General features: G+C 41.4%; 1 protein-coding gene across 1 annotated transcript in view; it reads right to left on the bottom strand.

The window, feature by feature from the left end:
- Positions 1-4076: 4076 nt before the first annotated feature.
- Positions 4077-24411, bottom strand: part of gfra4b (GDNF family receptor alpha 4b) — a 48239-nt gene continuing 27904 nt past the window's right edge. The window contains exons 2-8 of the mRNA XM_034092352.1: positions 19231-19506; positions 18888-18968; positions 16375-16720; positions 15518-15627; positions 14621-14755; positions 7854-8020; positions 4077-7252 (exon numbers count right to left, since the gene is read on the bottom strand). Of these exons, the coding sequence (XP_033948243.1) occupies positions 7109-7252; positions 7854-8020; positions 14621-14755; positions 15518-15627; positions 16375-16720; positions 18888-18968; positions 19231-19506 (1259 nt within the window). The 3' untranslated portion in view covers positions 4077-7108. The remainder of the gene's footprint in view (positions 7253-7853; positions 8021-14620; positions 14756-15517; positions 15628-16374; positions 16721-18887; positions 18969-19230; positions 19507-24411) is intronic.

The raw sequence follows: 24411 nt of genomic DNA, 5'->3' as shown, positions 1-24411 counted from the left end.
TTATAGACACAAACAGATGTCTGCAGACTTACGCCTACATGCTGCACACACACACATGAACACACAGGCTTGCATTCAAACACAGATGTGAGCGGACAAACCTGAACCTACTCGTACATCTGGAGGAGTGTATCTGCAAGAAAATATGTTTTCATCTCATCGAGACACAAAGACTGAAAGGTACACAGTGACAATGGAGGAAATCACGGCCAAGGAGATGATGGCAAATTCGTTGTATGGTTATATCAAGTATAACAGTCTCTAGATATACTTATTACCCCAATATTAGTCTAGAGCAGTAATTGTACCTCAAAGATTGAACTCAGTATTTAGTAGAAAGCATTATAAATATCACACTGTTGTGTAATGAGGAATTTGCTTCAGATTTCCGGCGCTGTAGGAACCTTGCTGGGGAAAACAAAGTGATGCTCTTTAGACACGGTTATACATACTGGATACTCATATTAAAAACTATAATTAGTTACAAATCCCTTTGTGTAGATGATTGTCTCTGATTGTCAATTTTCATTTCACATGGGTAGTTTTTTCAAAAATCATTCTACATGTTTTTGTTCGGCCTATATTAAACATTGTTATTTGTATTAACTTATTTGGAAGGAGGCTGAAGCTAATTGCTGCTGTCATTAGTATCATTACCATTACCTCTTATATCTAAACGGCTTTCCACTTGTCATACCAATACTGTCATATTTTATTTTATTACATTTGATTTTGTACAGGTTTATCTATATTTCATCTATATTTAATGTAAATATAGCTAGATTGTATTATTATAATAGTTTTTTTTTTGGTCCTTTTCTTATAATTAATCTTCTGTGTCCGTGTGTATGCATGCACCATACACACCAAGGCAAATTCTTCATACTACTTGGCAATAAACCTGTTTCTGATTCTGATGCATAATGCTGAAGTAGATTTTTGAATCATGCTGCAATTTAATAACCTTCTGCATAACAACTAAAATTGACTTCTAATGCAACAAAATGAATACATTTTGTTCCAGCAGAACACTTGAACAGTTCAAACCCATCATTACTTATTTCCGGAGTACATTTTAGATGTACTTACTGCTCATACAGTATTCTAAGAGGGAACATTGAATAGGTTTTGTGTTTGATTGCAGTGAGTTTTAATCACGCCTTTCATTGCAAGTGAAATCATGCCGCAGCTACTAACAACTCATCGTGTTGGAGTGAGAGCAGTGAGACAATTAAGTTGACATATGTCGCAAGCGCTGTCTATATTTGTTGTGATGTTTACAACAATTAGTGGGAGGAATCTATTTGAATTCTTCCCTGCAAACACTAGAGATTGAAAAAACACCGTAACTGCATGGTGAGAAAAGTGTGAAAGTAGTGAAAGTCGGTTGATATGTTGCAGGTTAAAATGATCCAGTGGTAAATAGTAAGAGGTTTTCAAGACCCTTGAGCAACATTTGATTGTTGCTATTGATCGGTGTTGGATTCAGAGCCATCATTGGGCAGAAACTGCAGTGAATGGAGGGGCAAGGACGATATGGATGAATAAATCCGAGCGATAGTCCCACATTGAAGTTCTAGAGAATATTAGAAGGCAAGTAAGCAAAGAAAGAAACGTGGGCAGCATAATATTTGATATTTTCTGTGTGTGTCAGGTTATTTTTCCCTGCCTATATTTCATAAGCCGCTTTCTCCATCTAGTGCTGATAGCCTAAATAAGCAGTGAGCCAACTTTGCTTCAAAGCTACATCAGTTGTTTTACCTGATACAAGGTTACGGAGGAACCTAAACCCTTAATCATATCAAATCTCAAACCTTGGAAAGCTCATCATAAATATTTAAAATCCTACACCTCGCAGTCCACACTCGCCACAGTGAGTGGTGGAGTTTACTAATATCCCCACAGTGGATAACAACGTGATGCTTTAGTCATAGACAGTATGGTGTATGTCAGCTTAAGATCTATACATGAAGGGTTTACTGCAGTGATGAATACATTAATATGTAGAATACACATTCAATGCTCAAATGTATGCAGTTGTTATCTCATACAATATTTTTTTGAAACCCACACATTGTTGCCCCATACTAAATAGAGGTTGTTTTTTTTATCTGTTGGCTGTGTTTTTTTGCTTTCATGGGCTTCTATTCAAACTGTATTTGATTTCACAATAAGTAATTCATGCATACATTAAATAACTCCTACTCGTATACACAATACTGTGTTTGATAAAAAGCAATGAATTAGACTGAATTTAACATCTCTCAAACATGAAATCATTGCATTTCCTCCATGTTTGCATATGTTATGAGCTATATGAAGTTCTCTTTGAGTGTTTTTTTTTTCATCTCCATGCATACTATGGTTATAGTTAGAGTGACACGATTTGTTATGGAGCGCCACCTTGACAATCTGTATCATGGGTCATCAGATATAACAGATTAGACTAAACCAGTGGTTCTCAAACTTTTTCTGTCAGGCCCCCCCTTTGGAGAAAAAAAAAAGTCGGGCCCCCCCAACACAAATAGTCAGGCTCAGTGGCGGCGCCAGAGATTTATTTTGGGGGTGCTGTGGGGTAGCTTGACGTTTCATAGAGGGTGCTCAAACATTTAGGGTTTCCCATTAATGTACCGGTCGCTACAGTGGAACTTTCTACTGCAACATTCCCCATACGCATACACACAGTGTACCCACGACAGTTACAATGAAGGCTCGATAATCAGCTCACATAGGTGTAAGCAGGGGTCAAGTGCTATTTTTATAGGTGGTGTGTGGACCTCACATAGGGGGGTCCGGGGACAAGCTCCCCCGGGAAGATTTATTTTTATATATTGAAGTTAAATGCATCAATCTGGTGCACTTTGAGAGCTATGGTTACATCTCTCAACACCCATTTGAAACAGAACTGTAAACAGATTTACTTTTTCTTTATGGATATTTTACAAATCATTCCCCTTTTAAACTGTATTCTTGTTTTACTGTCATATAGTATTTCATAGCTGTTTTTCATTTATTCTCTTATTTTTGTATAACTATAATGATCATATAAACGTGTGCCTCGGAAATAATTGTTTACATTAATGGTGACCAAAACGTTTGAGACCCACTGAGATAACACTGAGAGTCCTTTAGCTCACCGAGTCTCTCAGTCTGACAGGAGAGGACTCTCCCCCACTTTGTTGTTGAAAAAACTCCTTATATCCGTTAGCGTAGCTCGCTAGCACCAGAAGCTAACAACAACGATTTCCGGTACCGGTGCGCTCTCTCACTCGCGCACACAAAATGGCTCGTTCCACACACACACACACACACACACACACACACACACACACACACACACACACACACACACACACACACACACACACACACACACAGAGCCAAGCTTTAATGAAACACAGAGACCCAGATGTAATAGGACCTCTCCAGTCATAACACTGAGCCTTAGACAACTTTGATACACATGGCTACGTTTTCTCCCTTAGCAGAGCTGGATAACTTTAATATTGCAGCCTTCTCCTGACTTTGCCTCTCTGCTTTAGCTGTAACCTTTCAAAATGACATTAGTTACAATGCATACAATTCATTTGTAAGTGCAGCATACCATCAAGAAGGATTGACACTGTGGTGTAAGTAACTCATTTAGTTAGCATCACCGCTACAAAGAGCCTCATCAATCATGACATTTTATTTTATCTGTTTCCATGTTTTAGCCAATACACAAAGGCAACCTTGGGTTCGTTCTAGATTCCTAATTTTGAGACTTTTCTGCTTTTCTGTTTGATGTCTTTTTTTAAATTGAATAATTTGGGGTTTTTGTTCTGACATGGCATCAAAGAGGAATCACATAACTTGTTACAGTTCCTGCTTTTCATTAACAAAAAATATTCATTGATTAATCCATAACAAAATAATCAGTTGTTGCCACTTTAGCTTTTGATTCAAATGTGTGGCAATCAACACATTGGTTTGTTTTCAGAGCAGTTGAAAAAATACGGAATTGTGTAAAACTCAAACTGCGAGTATATCAGTTTAATATCTAACAATAATAAACTTACAACCAATACCAGCAAAAAGACAAACATCACCAAAGGGAACCATTCATTATAGGCCTATACAATTATTGGACCAGTATGCCAGGCATATACAGTTCAGTAAAAGCTGTTGGTGTGTAATATGACCAACATTTAGACCCTTGTTAGCTTATTATTCATAGTAGCCTTGCTAGAAGTTTGGCTCTTGGGATTGTAATGATGGTCTGCCAAGAACTTTTGTCCAGATTGAAACAAGTCAGGAACTTTTGGATGTACTGAGGTTTGGTAATGACATTCATGTTCCCCAGAGGATTAACTGTAATTACTGGAGATGCCCAAACTTCTCATTAACTTCCGCTGTACTTTGGGTTTAGTGTTAATAAGTAAATGAAGATTGCAAACATCAGCATTATAATTATGTCATTGCTAGCATGAAAACATGCCGACGTTAGCAGTTAGCTCTGCGCACAGCTTTGTATGTATGCAGCCTCACAGATCTTCAAGAATGATTATACACTCTTAAGCAAACAGACTTTTAATAATCATTAACAATACATATTAACTGCAGTGACATTTACACCAGCTTCACAGTTAGGTCAACACAACCTCCTTTGGTATGGCCTATTTGTTAAATGTTTTCCAATATTTTTGGCCAAAAACCTTAGAGTGGGGGTGTCTGCACGAGTTACATCAGCCGCTGACTGGGGGTCAGTCTCACTGCCGAGTGTGCCACACTCTCCGTCTTGGGGAGGTTGTCTGCAAAACTGGCCCCTGGTTAGAGTTGGTGTCATTTTATAGCATTGCATCATGGTCTCTCGCCTGACAGCTGATAACTTTTGGTTTGATTTTGGGGTATATTCCAGCGTATATACGGCTTAAGATATTTTATCCATAATTATTGGCATCAATTATACTTTTTAGGTTTGAAATAGCAATATTTCCAAATAATTACTTTTACAATAGATTAACTGCAAATGTGAGTGACAAAGAAAAAGTACTGAAAACGTTTTTAAAGTAGTCCTACATCTATTGAAGTTGTAAGGGGATGCAGTAAAAAAAAAAAATGGTGCTTTGAGCTACTGTTGTTTAAAAAAAAAAAACGTTTGTATTTAAATTGTGTTTTTTGCATTTTTACACTGGTCCACTTGCAGAAGCTTTTCCTCTTCCCATCTGACACACACTCTAGCCCCTCCACAGTGCAGTTAGGCTCTGCATCGACAACACTTACAAGATAATTACTTCTTCGTGTTTTACCACCAGGGCTTAATTATGGTGCCTGTTGTGAGTTAAGTAATGTTAATTGTCTGTATTCAGCAAACTAAAGGCAAAATGTAAACAATAAAACAATGGAGGGTTAAGTGGGACTGCCAGCAGAAATCAGGCACTAAAGTCATCCTTTTCCTTCTGAGTATATACACTGAAACAGGTAATCAGACAGCTTTTTATTGCACACTGTGCTGCTTTTGCCATTGATTTTGGTATTTATTTTAGTAATTGGAGCACTGCTTTAATCTATACTACAGAAAACTGCCTGTTTGTCTTTGGTATAGATTAAAGTAGGGATAAAATAGTTCAAGTTGTCAGATGAGGGATAAATTAACAAATAGTTCTTGTAAATTAGTATGCGGAAATATCTTAAGGGTTGACATGGATTTTGTATTTGCCTTTAGGAAACCAAGAAATAAGTCTAGTAGCTCTGTGAAGTGAGGCGGCTGATGGGCTTTTATTCAGATTGGTTTTTGAGAAGACTATAGGTCACAAATAGTGGATAATGCTTTAAATCCTGTTAATTCCCATTTCAAATAATGTGCCCTAGAATGCTGCGTAAGTAATCTGAGGAGTGGCAGTTTAGGTAAACAATGTCTTCCAGTTGTGTTGCCTCTGTATCCCCAGAAAACTTAATTCAACAGCATCAAAAAAAGCATTTGTCATTAGTAAAAAAGTGAAATGATGCTAATTTGTAAACATAATTATCTGAGATCTTTTTATTTGCAGCACCTCTGCTGCTGTTCAGAATTCACTGTCACGTTCCTTGAACAGACAATACTGAATCATTCATCACTGTCTTTTCTCACACGGTCTCCGTACTGGAGTTGGCAATGCTCAGTAAGTCCAACCATTTACTTTCCTTTCTGGCACAAACACTCAGAGCCCATTAGAGCAATGTTCACGGACACAATGAGAAATAAAAGGGTATTACGCTCACAAACACATAGTATAGCAGCTACATGTAAAGAGTTACTGCATCATGTCCAAGAGCTTGTCTTTGCCGATAGAGACCAAGGACTGTTTAACAGATACTCTAGCTTTAGCAATATCACATCAGATGTTGTGAGATAGTTTGTCCATCGGGCAGCAGTTTCGATTGATAGGACGATTATTATGCCAATGTTTATCTTGTGTACTCTGGTAGTTTTTGTTCTAGATAGTGCTGCTGGACATGTAAGAAACAAGGCATTTCTTCATCCTGTGGTCTGAGCAAAATTGAGTTCTTCTGTCCCTCTGCCTCCCCACTATCGCAGTATTGATCAGAAATAATGGTTCTCTTCCTGTCCATTGAGAAGAGTGGTATCTTCCAGCAGCTTTCCAATCACTTTGTCTGCTGAAAACTGAGCAGGCACAAAGCTCCCCGGTTTACTCCAACCAGTTCCCCTTACAATATTTCAAATAAGAGCTTCTGTTGATAACACAAATCTTCACAGGTACTTTTATACTTCATATCTTTGTATCATACATATCTGCAGTATATTTTCATAATAACTCTTGAAAATTGATACAGCTCGATAGCTGTGAGTTGTGTAAGTCCACATACGTGACAATTCATTTCAGCTTGATTTGATCGCGACGGCAATGTACAAATGTACAGACTGGCTTCAGTCTGCAGAGGTCTCCCACAGTCTGAGAGCACACTGGCAGGTGGAACTGGACCAATCGGACACAAAAATAGAAAAACAGAATTGCTGTACAAATTTAGAGGGATGAGTAACGCCGCACGGTCCATTTTCCTTTGAGCTGCTGTGGTCCTCCCATCTGCTTGATACTAGGAGGGTCCTCAGCACGTGCCCCTGCAGCCTTTAGTGTCCATTGTTGAGCAGATGAAAGAGCAACAGCAGAAGGCAGAGGGCAGCTTGGAGCATTAAGCTGGGAGGTGAAGCAGAGCTTGGGAAGCTGTTGGATGGCAGGGTGGACTGACCCACAAGCAGCTCATTTCCCAGGGCCTGGAAGAGACACAGAGATCAGTTAATATGGCCACTCTTTTTCTGAATGGTCCAATCCTGATGATCTGTGTGTTATAAACAGCCCTTTGGTTTATCATCATTAATCATTGTGTAAAAGCAGAAGGGTGATAATTTGTGTTTAGCTCTGAAGGTCAGGATTAAATAGTCATAAATTCCTGCCGTGTCTTGGCACGCAGCTTACTACACATTGGACCTTGAAGAATAATGTATTTCTGTTTGTGCAGCCTGCATTATGTACATAGGCGATATTTAAAGTGCCATGGAGAAAACCTCAATGCTTCACTGAATATTTATGTAGGTAATTTCTATGAATACAAGTGAACCGAGGAACCATTCATCGTCAGCAATGAAGGTAGGCCCTCCCTCCCTTTCCTTACCAGAGCGTTTAAAGATGGTGTGTGGATGCGCACTAGGGGTATAATGATTTTACATTTTAATGTATTAATGATTAACTGATAATTGATTGATCAGTTTAAGAAAATTGCTCAAAATGTGCTTCCCTAGTCTTTCTCTAAACATAAGTGTATGCCATCAAAATCATTTAAAATGTTATATTTAAAATGACAATAACATTGCACACCTGTGTTGGTATTATTGTATCCAGAATGTTCCTCATAGTTTCAATGGTTTCTTGTGGAGAAGCGGTGCTCCTGGTTTCTCTGCTGCTGGACCCAGGGCTCGGCATGCTGGCCTGGCTGACAGTTGGCTGCTGGTCTGATTCACTTCCAAACATCATAAGAGCATTTTCTGAAATATTAGATATGGAAATCAAAAGACAAACAGTTGTTATATTTCAGCAGCGTTGTTTCAATATGCTCAGAGTGCCAGTCGTGTCCTATGCTTTCACATTGGAGGCCTCCGCTTCTCAGTCGTACATTTTTCATGATTTGCTGAGCCAGACCTAGTTTGGTCAGCAGAGGCAAGAGAGAGTGAGGGAAAACAGAAAATACTCAGTATTCTCTTCAAGTATCCAAACAGCACCTGCCTCTCCACATCAACCTCATTAACTCGTAGAGCGTTTGCACTGGCCAAACAACTCTGAGACTCTCTCTGTATCCTTTGTAGGCTTTGGGCCCGAGGAGAAACTGGCCAAAGATTCACCTCGCCGCTCACACCGAGCTAAGATACTCGTTCAGGTTCAGTGATATATATATGTTGCTAAGGTCAATAATAAGGACCGTTAATTATTCATACTCCAGAGCAGAGGTCATAGGAGAAATGGAAAGAAGAGTATTAGCATTGGGTAACATGGTAGAAGAACAGAAGACACTAATAATTACAAGACACCAATGTAGGCCTTCTTCATTAAGGCTGATGTAGGCTGATGTAGTACCATATTATACAATTATCTCATCAGCTCAACTGATTTAAATAAAAAAAAAGTAGTCTTATAGTTTGTTAGACTGCTATTTCTAATGTGTTACATGTTCCACCATCCAAATCTTTGCAGCTTTCTTCATCATTCAGGTTTCAAAACATTTCCTTAGTGGCTGTCACAGCTGAATATTTATGATGGATAGTCAAGCATCAGCAGCAAACTTTAAATTCAAACCATAGTTCTTTAGATATGAAACTGAAAAAAGATTAAGTCCCAATGAATGCACACCTTGTTTTAATTATACCCTCAATTGCTTTCTGTATTTGCCTTTTGTTTAGTTGGTCTGTCTGCTCAGTATACTGAAACATCTGAAAACCCACTGGTTGCATGTTATAGACACATTGCCATGTATTCAAGCAACAGTTCTGACATTTGGCCTGACTTTTTTTTGTAGACCCTCCCTCAGTTTGACATCTGTATTTTTGACTCAAATGTCTCAACAACTGTTGGATAGATTGCCATGACATTTTGTTAAGACATTACTGTTTCCCCCCAATAGTTTGTATGGCTTTCAAGATCTTTTGACATTTCATCCGGTGCCATTGCCAAGTCATATGTGTATTTTACTTTTCTGATGTCCGAATACTTGAAAATCCAGTGTCATACCCATTCAAGGTATTCAGAGAATAACCTAGAACACAGATAAAACAAACAAAAAAAAAATCGATTTAATTATATAAATAAAATGAATAAATGAGATCGAATTCCCTGGCCGTTGCACTGAATGAGAGCGTACGTTTGGACTGACAGTTTGATCAACCAATCATATATTGATTTGTAGCCAATGGGCGTATTCTTTCAGAGTTTCCCTCGGTTCCAGGGTATTCTAGAAGGCCCGCTAGTTCACGGTTCGCCACTGACATACATAAATATGGTGTTAACATTGTCTTCTTGAGCATTATTATCATGTGTATTGACATTAAGAGTCAGCGACCAGTTAGTGCACAAGTATAAAACGCTATACATGTATTTACAAGCAATATTATATTGATTAGTAGCTCTAGAAACGCGTCACTAAATACTTGGTATGAATGTTTGGTCCAAACACAGGGAAATTAGTGTCCATAATAATTAGCACTTTTCTGATTAACGTTTTCTCCGTCATGTTAAAACAAAAAGGAAAGAAACTACATTAGGTGTTTGGAGGAGTTTCAATAAATATCCAATTATACAACACTCACAGCCCAGCTACTTTTTATTCAGTAAGAAGTGACTGTCTGAACAACCAGGTGGAATTACCAAGGAAACAGCATGAAGTAGATGATTAATAACAAGAGACGATGGAGTGAGCAAGTAAATGGGATAAAAAGAGAGAGAGAGTGAGAAAAAGCACATTTCATATTTTTTTTTAATAACATAATATCTGATTTAAATACATTTCACTCTGCTGCTGCTGTTGGAGCATGCTGGGAAACAATATGTCTCTCTTAATCCCGACTGCTCTGTCCTGTCACTTTCTTCACATCCAAAACTCATTTACTTGAATTTTGAAGTCTGTTTAAATGCCTCCTGTTGCAGGTTATCAGTTCAAATTATTCTGATTAGGGAACGCAGTTTTTATATTTCATATCATAATGCAATTACTCTGTACCAGCAGTGAAGGGAATTAATATGAAACCATACAAGCACCTGAGGTAGTTATGAAACATATTTTTTTGACAGTGATGGGGTTTTCTTTATACCCGTTTATACTTCCTCTTGTTATACGCACACTTCAATTTAAAGTTCCCATATGCTTACTTTTGTGATGATGCATGCAAGGTCGGACCTCTGTAAAAACAAATCTGTCTACAGTTTCTGAAGAACAGAAATATTGTTTTCTGGCATCACTTTAAAATTCTACGTGGAAAATCTGCATTTTGGTATGAGGGTGCTGAAAGTAAGAGGGCGCAGTTTTTTTTGCAGTTTTTTTCTAGGAGATGTATAGAAACTGGGGATGTCAGTTGTACAATAACTGATTGATTATTATTTTTTAAAACCCAATTCAATACAATGATAAGAAACAAAAAAATACAAAATTCTATGAAGTTTCATTATTTTCCTGCAGTATAAAAAAAAAATACAAAATGTATCTTTAAAAAATATAGGTTACTTACGTAATCCCAGTTCTCAGAGTAACATGAAGTGAGATGTCTCACTATGGGATGCGCCTCATCGCGGAGCAAACAGAAGCATCAATCTCATTACGCCAATCGGAAATCACCCCCTATAAGTAGCTTGCGCCAAAACGCATGCGTCATTCAAAATAAGCACCTCTTCTCGCTTCACCATAGCAAGGAGGGCCGTCTGGTGAGACATCTCACTTCATGTTACTCTGAAAACTGGAGTTACGTAAGTAACATATAGTTCTCATTCATATCACTCTGTTCGATGTCTCACTATGGGAAATTGTAGCTCCCGTATTGCCAGACGAGCTTATCTCGAAAATCACCAAACCGACCAGAACTTTAACAGGTAGGGCTCCGACTCAACCAGGTGCCCAGCACTGTTTGAGTCAAAACTGGGAGTAGAACGTCCAGACTTTAAAAAAGGCAGACAAAAGTGAGCGGCGAGGACCAGCTCGCCGCTTGCACCAATGTCTTGGATGGGAGACATCCTGGGCAGCCAGACCCTGAGTCAAGAGAGCTCGCGAACCAGAAGGTGCCTGCGAGCTCTGACTCGTACGGGCCCCACAGCAATTGCTTCCACAAAACAGTGGGAGAGCCGTTGCTTAGTAACAGGCTTGCCCTTGTAAGGGATAGCCCAGGACACAGGGGGCTTGGTCATTATGACAAAGCACCCCCGATTATGGTACCACTCACGGGCCAGGCCCATAGAGCCAATCGCTCTGGGTGTGGGTGAAAGATCGCCCCCCCCCGCTTGGGACAGTATGTCCCTGCGTATTGGGAGCTGCCATGGCTGCCCGCACAGCAGCTGATATATCTCCGCTAGCCAGTACATAGCTGGCCAGTGCGGAGCTATCAGGATAAGTGTGTGGCGTTGCTCTCTCACTCTGGCCAGAGTTGGAGGTATCAGAGCCAGGGGTGGAAAAGCGTACAGAAGGCCCCGGGGGCCAATCGTAGATCTGCCCCGAGGTTCATCACTCCCGGTACGTGCGTCGCTCTCAGGGAGAGGAGACGCCTACCGCTCCACAGGATAAGTTTGCGCGCCAGTGTGTGTAACTGGAGAGAACGCAAACCCCCTTGGCGGTTAATATACGATATTGTGGTCGTATTGTCTGTCGTCACGAGGACGTGATGTCCCCTGAGGAAAGGCAGAAAGCGTCTTAGGGTGAGAAACACCGCTAAAAGCTCCAGGTAATTTATGTGCGCTCGCTGGAGGTCTCTGCTCCAGAGACCCCTCACCGGGCGACCTTCATAAATACCTCCCCAACCTGTCAGACATGCGTCCGTGGTGATCACTTTCCGTGAAAGGACAGCACCCATGGGCACACCCCGTACTAGAAAAGTCGGGTGCAGCCAGCTTGGGCTGGGGGACTCGGGGCGGGCTGCGACCTCTGCGTCTTCGGTGCTTTAAACCGAGCAGAGTTCGAGGCAGCTTGGGTAAAGGACTGCTGCTGTGAAAGCAGCGGCTGGACCCTTCGAGGGAGGCAGAGGTGGAGTGCCTCGTCCTCCCTCTTCTTCGTCTCACACCTCCTTTGCATGGAGGCGAGAGCGTAGCCGAAAATTCCCTCGGGAACGATGGGCATATCCAGCACATCTTCCTTTTCCCGGTCTGGGAGGTTGGTGAGGTTGAGCCATCTCGCTCTTTCCTGCACCACCATGATCCCCATTACTTTGCCCGTGGCCTGGACGGCGCAGCATTGGACACAGAGACAAATGTCCGTGACCGCTGCCATCTCGTCCAGAGTGGCTGCCCCCGGGTTACCCGACAGGTCCTCGCAGAGCTCCGTTTGGTAGGCGGTTAGCAGCGAGGACACATTCAGGGCCCTGGCGGACAACGCTGCCGCTTTATAGGATTTTTCAGTCATTGCTGACTGAAAACGGTCCGACTTTGCTGGCAGCGTGGGGTTCCTGCTTGGTGACGGGCCCACCTTTGGTAGAAGGTGGGCCGCTACCAGCGGTTCCATGGGCGGCATGCGGAGCAGGCCGAGCTTCTCCATTCCGTCGCAGTCTAGGGAGGAGGCACCCTGGATTGGGACCTTGTTGCTGAAGGGCCGGTCTCTCCACGAGACCGACACTTCATCCAACATCTCCGGGAAGACTGGAAGGAGTTACCTCCTTTTCCCCGCTGCTTGGGGAAGATGTTTTCCCTCGTAGCGGGACCCGGAGGTCTCCTTGGCCATTTCGGGCCACGGGACGTTGAGTCTGACCGCAGCGCGTTTACACACGGCCTGCAGGTCCATGCTCAGACCGGGCGAAGCTGGGCCTCAGGCTTTGCAGCCTTACACACCTTCCGGCGCAGACTGAAAACTCATCTCTTTCGACTCCACCTCGAGCGATAGAATTACTAACAAAGAACTGCTAACAGAGCACTTATATACTAATAAAGGACTGGCTTATCTATAGCCAGTTGAGTAGCACTTGAAATACTTGGCTCTATGAAACCTGATTTACTTATATGATTCTGTTTTCTTCAAGGTTGTGTCTTTCTGGTCGAATGTACTTATTGTAAGTCGCTTTGGATAAAAGTGTCAGCTAAATGCAATGTAATGTAATGTAATGAAGGTGTCCTCTTCCTGTTAACCCGACTCGGACAGGAGGAATGCCAAGGCGTCCTCCTCGTAGTCCAGCTCGAGGGCATCCTCCGCGGGTGAGACCGTGGTGAGGTCTAACCGGGAGCCCCAGCTTGGTGGAGAGGGGTTCACTCTCTGTGGCGGACGCCCCCGTGTCTTGACTGCCGGCCGGCGGGTCCGTGGACATGGGGGGGGTCCTGTTCCGACAGGCTAGCTTGTCGTGCTAACCGTCGGCGGAGGCTCTTGACGGTGAAGCGGACACAATGTCCGCATGAGCCGGGGTTGTCGATAGCGCCTCGGGCGTGTTCCAGCCCGAGGCAGGACGAACAGACCTGGTGTGTGTCTGTGCCCGAGATCTTCAACCTGCAGCCGCAGAGTCGAGCCACCGAGTCCCTGACTCCTCTGGTGTGAGGGAGAGGGGCGTCCATCTTGGCCGCCTCGTGGCGTGGAGAGGGCCCGCTCTCGACAGGTGGGACGGGAGAAAAGGGTATTACCACCTTGTCCTTAATCCGGAGAAAGAGGACGGTGTGGGTCTTTTATTCCTTTCTTCCTCCGTGGAGAAGAGAAAAGAAAAACTTCCTCGCTACCGTGGTGTCGGTAGAGAGGGAGCGAGCTAGCAATAGGTGTGCTGCTAGCTTAAAAAATCGGACCTACCTTACTTTCTCGGGTAAGAGAAGGGCGAGGTCGATTTTAAATACTAACAGCGTTAGTACTACCGTCTTCCTGCGAAGCAGAAGGAGTAGCCGGCGAGCGCCCGCCGACCGAAATGGGTATTTGGGTTCAGTCTGTGGACAGTGAAGCTTGCCCGGCTACTGTAGAGATGTGCTCTGAAGCGAGAAGAGGTGTTTGAATGACGCATGCGTTGTGGCGCAAGCTACTTATAGGGGGTGATTTCCCTGACGCAGACGTCAAGATCACCAGCCAATCAGGATTGGCGTAATGAGATTGATGCTTCTGTTTGCTCCGCGATGAGGCGCATCCCATAGTGAGACATCGAACGGAGTGTTATGAATGAGAACTAACCACAGCTTTTACCCTTAAATTGCAACTAAAAGTACATTTTGTATTCTTCCCCAATAGCTTTACAAACAAATCCCCTAACCACAAAAACTTGTGTTGGTACTTTTGAATGTACATTATTTGTCCCTTTTCTTTCTTTGTGTGTTTGTTCACCATGTAAAGCGGCCTTGGGTCCCTTGAAAGGCACTATACAAATTTCATCTATTATTATTATTATTATTATTATTAAAGGTTGGTACATTCAAACATTGTGGAAAGGGTCAGAGACACTCACGGAGACAGATGTTGGTGGTGAAGGATCCCAGGAAGTGATCACAGTCTTCTCTCTGGCTCCAGCTGACCGAGCAGGAGCACCATGGAGCCACGCTGGAAGTTGAGTTGTCGATATAGTTGGGAGTTATTGTGCTTCCTGCAGACAAAACGCACCGAACATCAATCAATATTAAATATTCATCCTCCCTTTGAGTTGTTACACCGTGTGCATTATCATCTGTAGTAATGGACGCTGCGTTTCCTGTACGCTGACCTGATCCACAGTGATGATAACATTCTAGTATCGTTTGCTTAGACTGGCTGTGCATTGAGTTGTATGATGTTATAGAGAGAGACTCTGATAAATGTTTAGGTCATGGAAGTCTCCGGCATTGATAATGTTTTTCTCTCGCTGTTTTCCTTCAACATAGTGGAATTTGGATTCCAAGTGCTTCAATAAATACAAGACGGGAATAAGAATGCAAAGTGTGTGTCTGTGCTGAGGGGCAACATTTGAGGTTCTTGAAATGCATTGGTTATCTCCTCTCTCCAGTTTCTGCGGAAAAGAAGTCGCTGCTCCTATTTTCTTTTACGGTTTGTTTTAAAACACACTGTGTAAAGAAAGAGCCTCTGTTAGTCAGTCTAATATGAATGCTTTTGTATCTTAAACTGTGTTGAACCTTTGTCTTCTGGTTTTTGATTAGAAATATTATTTAGTTCTCCCACTCACACCTGACCTGTTCAGTATTTATTAATTATCTATTTATTTTCTGCCTCTTGCACAATTGTAAGCTTGCTTCTCTAACCCAGCATACTGTATGGCATATATGCCATATGCTGCACGTCTCTCCACCTGTTAATTTAAATTAATCTTCTCTTTTCTGTATATGTTTTTCTCACCTCTCAGGTGTGCACCTACCTACGAGCCCTGTGTAGGCGAGAAGACAGGCTCCGTAGTTCCCTTGCTTGCAGCCATTGGCAGATATTTCGGAGGGTTCGCAATCGTACTGGAACTGTGCCAGGCGAGACCTAGAGAAGCAACGAAACACTGGTTAGAAAGATCATCTCTCTGTATGATTTTATGTTAAAACTTTGCTGGTTCAGTCCATTGTTGTACTACAACTTTCATTTAATTACGTTCGCCCCTCTGACATAAGGAAATATTGTTGGACGTGCTGTAGACTGAAAGCATTGGACTGTAATGTGTAAAGTGATAGAAAGAGTAATATATTTCATCCCCCAGACCGGGGATCATTTGCAAAGCCCTCTGAGTGTAATGGGGCTGTGAACAATAATGGCCATGACCAGAGATAGCAATGAGCGATAACTCAGATCCATCTGGCTCTTTATCTGTGCTAAATATTTAATGTGTTATTCCAACCGGCTCTCTGGGGTGTTCTAACCAATGTAGGTGGAAAGCTTTAGGGTAAAACAGCAGGCCATTGTGTTGATTAAATGGCTGTTTATTTGGTTTCAAAGATACATAATACTGAACAGCACTAGCCCAAATATGTGGTGTGAGTATATTTCAAATCTATATCCAAGGAGTACTTGAAGAAACCTGGAATGATTAAACATTGGATTTGATGATTTGGGATACATTGAGAAAATAGTTAGTTCATTAAAGCAAAACGAAACTGGGGAATTTGATCATATTACGGCAATATCTTATCGTATCCATATGAGACCAGGTGAGAAATAACTTTAATATCTGTTATAGACCTGAGAGAAAGACATAAAAATGAATGAGAGTCAATTATCCATTTATCTCCAAACCTGCACACGTAGTCAGTGTTGCAGATCTTTATCTGTGTAATGCAGTTGGGTTTTTCTGCGCTTTCATAAGAGCAACTGGGAACAATAGTCTGCCTCCGCCGCTCCGCGCATGCTGTGTCCGTACAGGGGCAGAAGAGCAGTTCGTGTGTGTAGTCGGCGGGGACTCGGTCGAAGAACCGGCGCAGAGCCTTATTGCATTTAGGCCGGTTGCACAAGCCCGACTTGGCAGTGGGTTTGATACAAGCCGACACATACTCTGTGCGAAGCTTCTGGCACACGTCGTCCACATTGCAAGCCTTGGCCGCGTCCAGGCAGCGATTCACAGTTGTCATGCCAACGTCTGAGTCTATGGATAGAAGTAAGGTCAAAGAAAAGTGTAGATATCAGTGGAAATATAAATCCTACTGAGCAAAAATGTTTTTATTGGTATATAAACAGCGTGTGAGATGTGTAGTTTGCACTGATGTATTCATTCAACATGCTGAGATGTAATCTTTCAAAGGTTGAGATGGGTCGTTTGGAATTTAAGATCCGCAGCAAGGTGGAAGTGTCTGTGAATAAGCAATGTGGCTCATTTCCCGAGGACCAGAATAACAAAACGAGTTTTAGAAGAGGAGTCTGGTATTTAATTCTTATGTTATAAAAACAGAAACATTTCTTGAATTGCATTGAGAATATAATCAAATATAATCCAGCTAGACAGTTGTTACTAAGATTAAGATGGACTTTTATTAATCCCTCGTGGGGAAATTGTTTCTCTGCATTTGACCCATCCTAGTGTTAGGAGCAGTGTGCTGCCATTTTGAACGGCGCCCGGGGAGCAGTGTAGGGAACGGTGCCTTGCTCAGGGACAGCTCGGTGGCACTTGGTCTTGCCGGGACTTGAACTGGTGACCTTCCAGTTGCCAAGCCAAGTCCCTATCGACTTCGCTACTCTTTTATGTATGTATTTTTTTTGCTTTTGGTTGCATCACCCTCGGTGTTCTGGGTGGGGATTGGGTGCAAATTCGTTTGTACTGTTATGTAATAAAATGCAAAATCTGAATAAAAATATATAAAAATAAATATATAATCCAGCTAGCTTCTCATCATTGTAATGCTAGTACAAGAACAAGGTTTATGCCTCTCCATCATCCTGATTAAAATAATCGTAAAAGCAGGCATAGTGCGCCAAAATACTAGGCCTATATGCCATATTTTAAAAGTATAGTTTGCATTATAGTCAGCTACTTTGCTAATTTCTCTCTGCTGTCCTCTTATCTGTAAATGTCCTGGTTCGGCCCGTTTGCTTTATGTCATTCCCCTGCTTTGTTTCCCCGATTTAGGTTTTGTTTTCTCCAATATTGCTATCAAATGAAGACGTAAAAAGCATACAAATGTCTTTAAATACTAAACTGATCTAAATAAGATTCAGGAACATGCCTAAAACTGTTGATATCTGAGTATCTTCCCACCTGAGATCAAGTGTAACTCGAGTAATGCTATATATTATATATTACATATTATATATAGTAATATGTGATCTGCGAGAAACATCCAAACAGCTTCCTGTCCTTTATTGCATCAGTAAATAAAGCAAGCCTGACTTTGTGACGGGTCATGTTTGGTGTGAGAGTGACAACTTCTGAATGGACCTTTTGTATACATCCTGCCTGGGAAATGAGCAACGAGCCGACCTCATTGAGCTATTTGAGCTTCAGGGATTAGTCATCAGTTCTTCAGGTATTCTTGTCGGATTTGTAGTTTGATAAATATACAGTATAAACCCTTTTTCTGGCAGTAAACATGATGAAAAACATGAACTTTCTTGGGGTGGATGGTAGCTTTAGGCAGAATAATTCTCTGGACATTGTTTGTATTCAACTATGGCTAGAGGTAAAACAAGGAGTGTTACTGTAGACAAGTTAACATCCAACAGGACCAGATTGGCCTACAATTACCACAAAAAGAATACACACATTAACACACCTTTTACTCTCATTTAACTTCGGCCAATGTTTTCTGACTTCTACCTTCTACTTAAATGTGTAGCCTTTAGTAAACGTTTCAGGCGATGCACGTGTTAATGAGGCATAGCTAGTTTATTCTGTTGTTTTTTAATAGTTTGTTCTAATGTTTTGTATTCACAGAATTAACCTGCCTTTCAGAGTTTGGACTTGTTTTATTACATTTTAAGAGTTAAAATTGCTAAATTAGATTTGTATGTAATTTAATTCCTAAGTATAATATTGACTTCATATGGACAGCATTGGCAGCCATTCGTTGTGTTATTTCACGTCAATCTGGCAAATTAATCCAAAGACAACAACCCCCTTCTGGATGTGGCAGTTGTCTGAGGATGAATAGCATTTCTTGTGTAACTGTGTCTTAAGAACAGAAGGCACCTCTAATTGCCCCAGGCATGCTTCCAGGGGTAAATTCAGTCGAGTCATGTATTTGTGCAAGAACACTACATCTTCAAAGGTTAAAATTGTATCAAATAAGGTGAAACTTAATGAAGGTCAGTGAACTTGCCAGCTGTAATAGAGGCCAAGCGGACGTAGTCGTAATCTCTGTGCACGGTCTCATAGGGATAACTCTCCACCAGGTTGAGCCCTGAAAGCAAAATAGAAACAGGTAAAACATTTACATGAATCTTGTCAATTAATTAGGTTGTATACTATAATTATCACATGTTATCATGTTGCTACTAAGACTCCAATCACCTAAATGATCATTTGTACACAGTCTAATATTTAGTCATCGGTACAGTTTGTAATGACCTGTGGTTCTTCAGCTACCAAATGAGAACTAAACAAAGGTCTGATTTGTACACTTTTAAAGGACCACTGCTATCCTCTAGAGTCTAGACACTGACCATGTATGAAGGACTGATGAAGGCTCCAGTAGATGCTCAGGCAGTTCTTCTCCTTCTTCATGCCTCGTTTGCACTGGCAGCCATTTAAGGGGCTGGACAGCAGCGCCGACACTGCATTAGCACACTGGCTCCTGGCCCCGGGGCCCAGCTTCATGCTGCCATTCCCCGCCACGCACTGACGCAGAGTCCGCAGACGTGGACTGCAAGTCTCATCACTCGAGCACGAGTCTCCAGCCACCAAGCAGTCTCTGCCAGCAAGAATGACCTCTAACAGAGCTGTGAGAGAGAAAATCAGATCACAACAAAGAGCAGAGGTATTAGGGGGGGAATCTCAATTGTATGTGAGGTATGTGAGCATTTAGTTAAATCAGTGACTCTAAATTTGAAAATGTGAGAATGCTCAGGTTGGATTATCTTCAGTGACATTTTAATAAATGTTTTTGATGCATCTCATTGCTTTTGTGACTCGGACATTAATGATCTCTAGAGAATGAATCCTCATGACTTTGGTGATCCCCTTTTTATCTCGTGCCACCATGAGGATGACATTTGTGGTTTTTCATCAGGTCAAAGTTGAAATGTCTCCAATTATTTGCTTTATGAACAATGGCCTGCCAAACGAACACTATTTCTATCAGCATCAACTCTGCTTTGTGTTAAGAGCATGCTAAACCAAGATAGCGATGTATTTTAAATTGCCGCATTTACATTTAACCATTCAAACACCATTCAAACACACTACTACATTGCAATGTGCTGTCTTGACCATTGGTAAACAATTAAGGGTTTAATTGTATCAATTAAACTTGCTGGTAATCAAACCACGAACCCATTTGATTAATAGACTAAGACCGGACGATATGTTAATGTTTTCCAACCAACCAGTGTCAGCTAACAATTGGTAATGGCCTACATTTGTGAACATGTGTGTCTTCTCTCTTCGCATCCAAAAACATATCATAGTATACAGAAGACAGCTCTGGCACATTATTTCCTCACACATTTGGCATTAACACACATTAACATTTCTATCAAGATTTTAGATTTCTTTATTAAAGCATTAAAACTAGGAAAACATGTGCTTTATATCTCGGTCTCTTTTCACATTACCTCTATTGAGATGATTATAACTTTGCTTGAGTGCATTACCATGAATAACATGATTGGTAGCTATCCATTCTCTCATTACTTGGCCTGAAGGCTGAATCACTTGCTATATTCCCTCGAACGTCACTGAGAGGTTTTTTTTACAAAAACTAGTATTAATGCACACTGAAAATGTTTGTATTATGCAGTTACTGTGTGAAAAATCTGAAGTGACGGACTTTTACAATTCATGCTCTCATTCACTGACTCACCTTGCCCTAGCGTTTGCCCCTGAAATTAGTCAAGTCTATTCAGATAGATAACTTGTATAACAGGTGTGTGTCATGCAGGCAATACAGACATAGTTACTGAGTGAAAGAATCAACAGTATTTATGCGTTGCTGTGGTGAAGAGCCCATGTATTACCATGTTTATTTTTTATTGAACTATCTCAGTTTGACAACATAACAGCTGGTGAGATTGGAGCTGTTGGTTTCTTTTCGCATGCTGACCTCGGATGGCAGCATACTTTGGGTAAATTGGGATGAAGACAACAAGTCAAACTGATATAAAGTCATGCCTAAACTTGCACCTGCACTACTTACTTGTAGGTGAAGTGTAGTTGTTATTGAAAAAATGGAAGTGCATTCTATGCGAATTATATTGTGTTATGGCTCTTTTTTCTTATAAACTGTATTGTGCTAACAGCTGACACTTGGAGGCATATTCATATGTAATGAATTAGAAGTAATTAAATGCTCTGCCTTCTGTGTATCTAGTTGGGTCTTAATGTGATTGCTGCCTCTATTACGTTCAAAGATATTGTTTGTGTGTGTGCATAAGGCTCTTTAAACTAATATCAGTGCATCAAGAGTTACAGCTGTGGCTGGGCTTGGGAAATAAGCAGTTTGGTTGAGAAAAGATTGTTTTTTGTTAAATGTTAAAAAGCACTCCTCTATACGGATTTTAGCCACTGATAAATTTTTCTGTTATAAACTTGACCATGAAGTGATCTGATCATGGTACTCTAGAGCAGGGGTTCCCAACCTTTTTTCCCAAGAGCCCCCCCAAATGACTCCTGTTGGAAATGTTGCCGATGTATTTATGTGGATTCAAAAGTCGTACATAATCTACAAAATGGAGGAGATCGATCTGATCGGAGGAACTGTGACAAATAATCCAACTGAAACCGGTATGGACATGTTTTAAACATGCGCTTATCCAAAAAAGCCTGGTTTGGACACTTTACGGGCAGAAGAAACATTTCTATTAAAGAAAGAATTATACATTTCTGTCTTTTATGCCTTTATTAAGCCCCTGTCACACTGTCCCGAAATTGACACCCGATGGACACACGAATATGGAATTGTGACTTTCGCACGAAGATGGCCCCGAACCACACACGAAGGCAACATTTACATTACATTTAAGACATACAACTGCAATGAAAGTAACAAAAACAATTATGTTACAGTACTATGATACTGTACTGATATCTTCAGACTTTACTTTATCCGTCTTTATATGTAGAAAATATTACGTTTTCTCCGCAATGTTGTTTCCATAACAACAACAACTTCCTGTCAATTGTCCTTCAAAATAATATATTATATCCTTTTTAGTTTCACAGAACACAAATTGGGTTATTTACATAATATGTTTACATTATTTTGTTGTGCAATAAAACAACCTGATGGACACACGATAAAGGAAATGTTCAAATTCGGCTGTGATCATAGCAACATCGGGCCATTCGTGAGAGCATCTTAAGCCTTCATATGACCGCCGGCGGAGTTTCTCAGGCTCCGGCAGCAACTTCGTGAGCGGTGGTAAAATCTTTGGCATGCCAAAAAATTGCCGAAGGACCTTTCGAAGGTTCATTTTCGTGTTGAATTCGTGTGTCAATTTTGCCCTTCGTAAGGCCATCGTGAGGGCATCTTGTTATCCTCGGTGCCATCGGGCATTCGCCCCGATCAGAGTGAGGGTGAATGCACCGATGATAACACGAAGATGACACGATTTGACAAGATGCCCTCACGAGTGCCTTACGAAGTTGCCGCTCACGAAGTTGCTGCCGGAGCCTGAGAAACTCCACCGGCGGTCATACGATGGCTTAGATGCCCTCACGAATGGCCCGATGTTGCTACGATCACAGCCGAATTTGAACATTTCCTTTATCGTGTGTCCATCGGGTGTCAATTTCAGTACAGTGTGACAGGGCCTTTAGCTACTAACTTGAATTGTTATTCAAATTAATCAATTATTTTGTATATGTTATTGTAATGTAGAGACAAGGCTTTTAGTGACAATCATGTATTGCGTTACAATTACAGTATATGTAAAAAAAAAAAATCTAAATATGATATTTGGCCTCAAATCATCTGAGGCCTGGCGCCCCCCCTGCGATTTTTGGTGCCCCCCAGGTTGGGAACCACTGCTGTAGAGGATTCATTGTAGACCAATATTCCTTATTATGTGTGTTTTTTTCCTAGTTTATTTCCAAAGTAGATTAAACATGCACGTTTGCCAGGAGAATCAAAATACTCAAACTTTTAAATTCATACCTCAAACCTTTGTTTTCTCTCGTAATGTCTTTTAGCCCATCTGCTTATATAAAAAAATATTCAATTTCATGCTGCTTTCATCTGCTCTCACAGGTATTTTACGGAATTTTGTTGGCAAAATTGTCTCAGCTACTGTTTTGATCTGAAATAAACAAACACACACCCCCCCCACACACACACACGGCACGAAAGTAATGAACCGACATACAAAGAAATATCTAAAATGTTCAATCATCTGCGTGTGTCTCTTTAAAGCTGGATCTTTAGTCAAACCCCATTGGGGAATTCGGTCTCACTCCCATGAGGATTTTTTGATGTCCTCATCGCCTATTCAGCACATGTAACCTATGTGCATCCAATTCAAACGTGTGCATGATGATGGGGGGGGGGAAATAGCCAAACTCCGACCAAGGCCAGATGGTCAGTTGCAAATTCAAGGCAGAGTTCCCAGGCCCTTCCTGCTATGTGTGGCAGTTTGTGCTGCCTGGGCAGAAGCTGGAATAGACACCATACATCATGAATGCAAATGAGGCGCTTGATTTGACATTTCCAATAAGCCTGTCTCAATGTACCAGTGGGTTTAGCCAATTAACCATGTCAGTAATCAATGTGGTCTGATGCTCAGTTAAGTCCTCAGTTTCCCTGCCACATAAATCACAAGCAGATTAGCTGATCAGTTACCCTCGTGCACCGACTTAATGGTCCACTTCAGGAGAGATCAAATGGAAAATGAAACTTAATGAAGTCATCTGGATTGTTACCTTACGCATATATATATATATATATATATATATATATATATATATTCCTACAAAGCAGTGAGGCCGGGAAACAAAATGCTTTTGTGTTGGTGCATTGAAAGACTTATCACCTTTGTTTCAGTAATCCTAACATTTGTGAATTGTAAGTGATCCTCCAGCATTGATGGCGTTTGTTTCTACTCGTCTAGATTACTGTAATGCACTTTATGCCGGCCTAAACCAGACCACGCTGGCACGCCTGCAGCTGGTACAAAACGCTGCGGCTCGGCTGCTTACAGGAACACGCAAGCATGAGCACATCACACCTATTCTGGCTCCCCTCCACTGGCTTCCTGTCCATTTTAGAGTTCATTTTCAGATTTTATTGTTTGTTTTTAAATCGCTTAATGGGCTGGCCCCTCTGTACATCTCTGACCTCCTACAGGTGTACACCCCCTCAAGGGCTTTGAGGTCGGCTGATCAGCTGCTGCTAGTAGTCCATAGAACCAAGAAAAAGACCAGGGGAGACCGAGCCTTCTCAGCGGTAGCCCCCAGGCTCTGGAACGACCTGCCCCCCAATGTCAAATTGTCGCCCACCCTCCAAACTTTTAAGTCCCGCCTGAAGACCCACCTCTTTTCCCTAGCTTTCGAGCTCTGTTTTATCGATGTTTATCCTTTTATTGTCTGTCCATAGCCTTTATGTGCCTTTTATCTATTCTTATGCATGCCTTTTATCTATTATTGTAATATTATATTCTATTATAATGTTATGTTTGCTGTGAAGCACTTCG

Source organism: Pseudochaenichthys georgianus, chromosome 10 (genome assembly GCF_902827115.2).
Source record: "Pseudochaenichthys georgianus chromosome 10, fPseGeo1.2, whole genome shotgun sequence".
Taxonomy (NCBI): Eukaryota; Metazoa; Chordata; class Actinopteri; order Perciformes; family Channichthyidae; genus Pseudochaenichthys; species Pseudochaenichthys georgianus.
The sequence above is the reverse complement of the archived record's forward strand: the minus strand, read 5'-3'. Positions and strand labels throughout refer to the sequence as shown.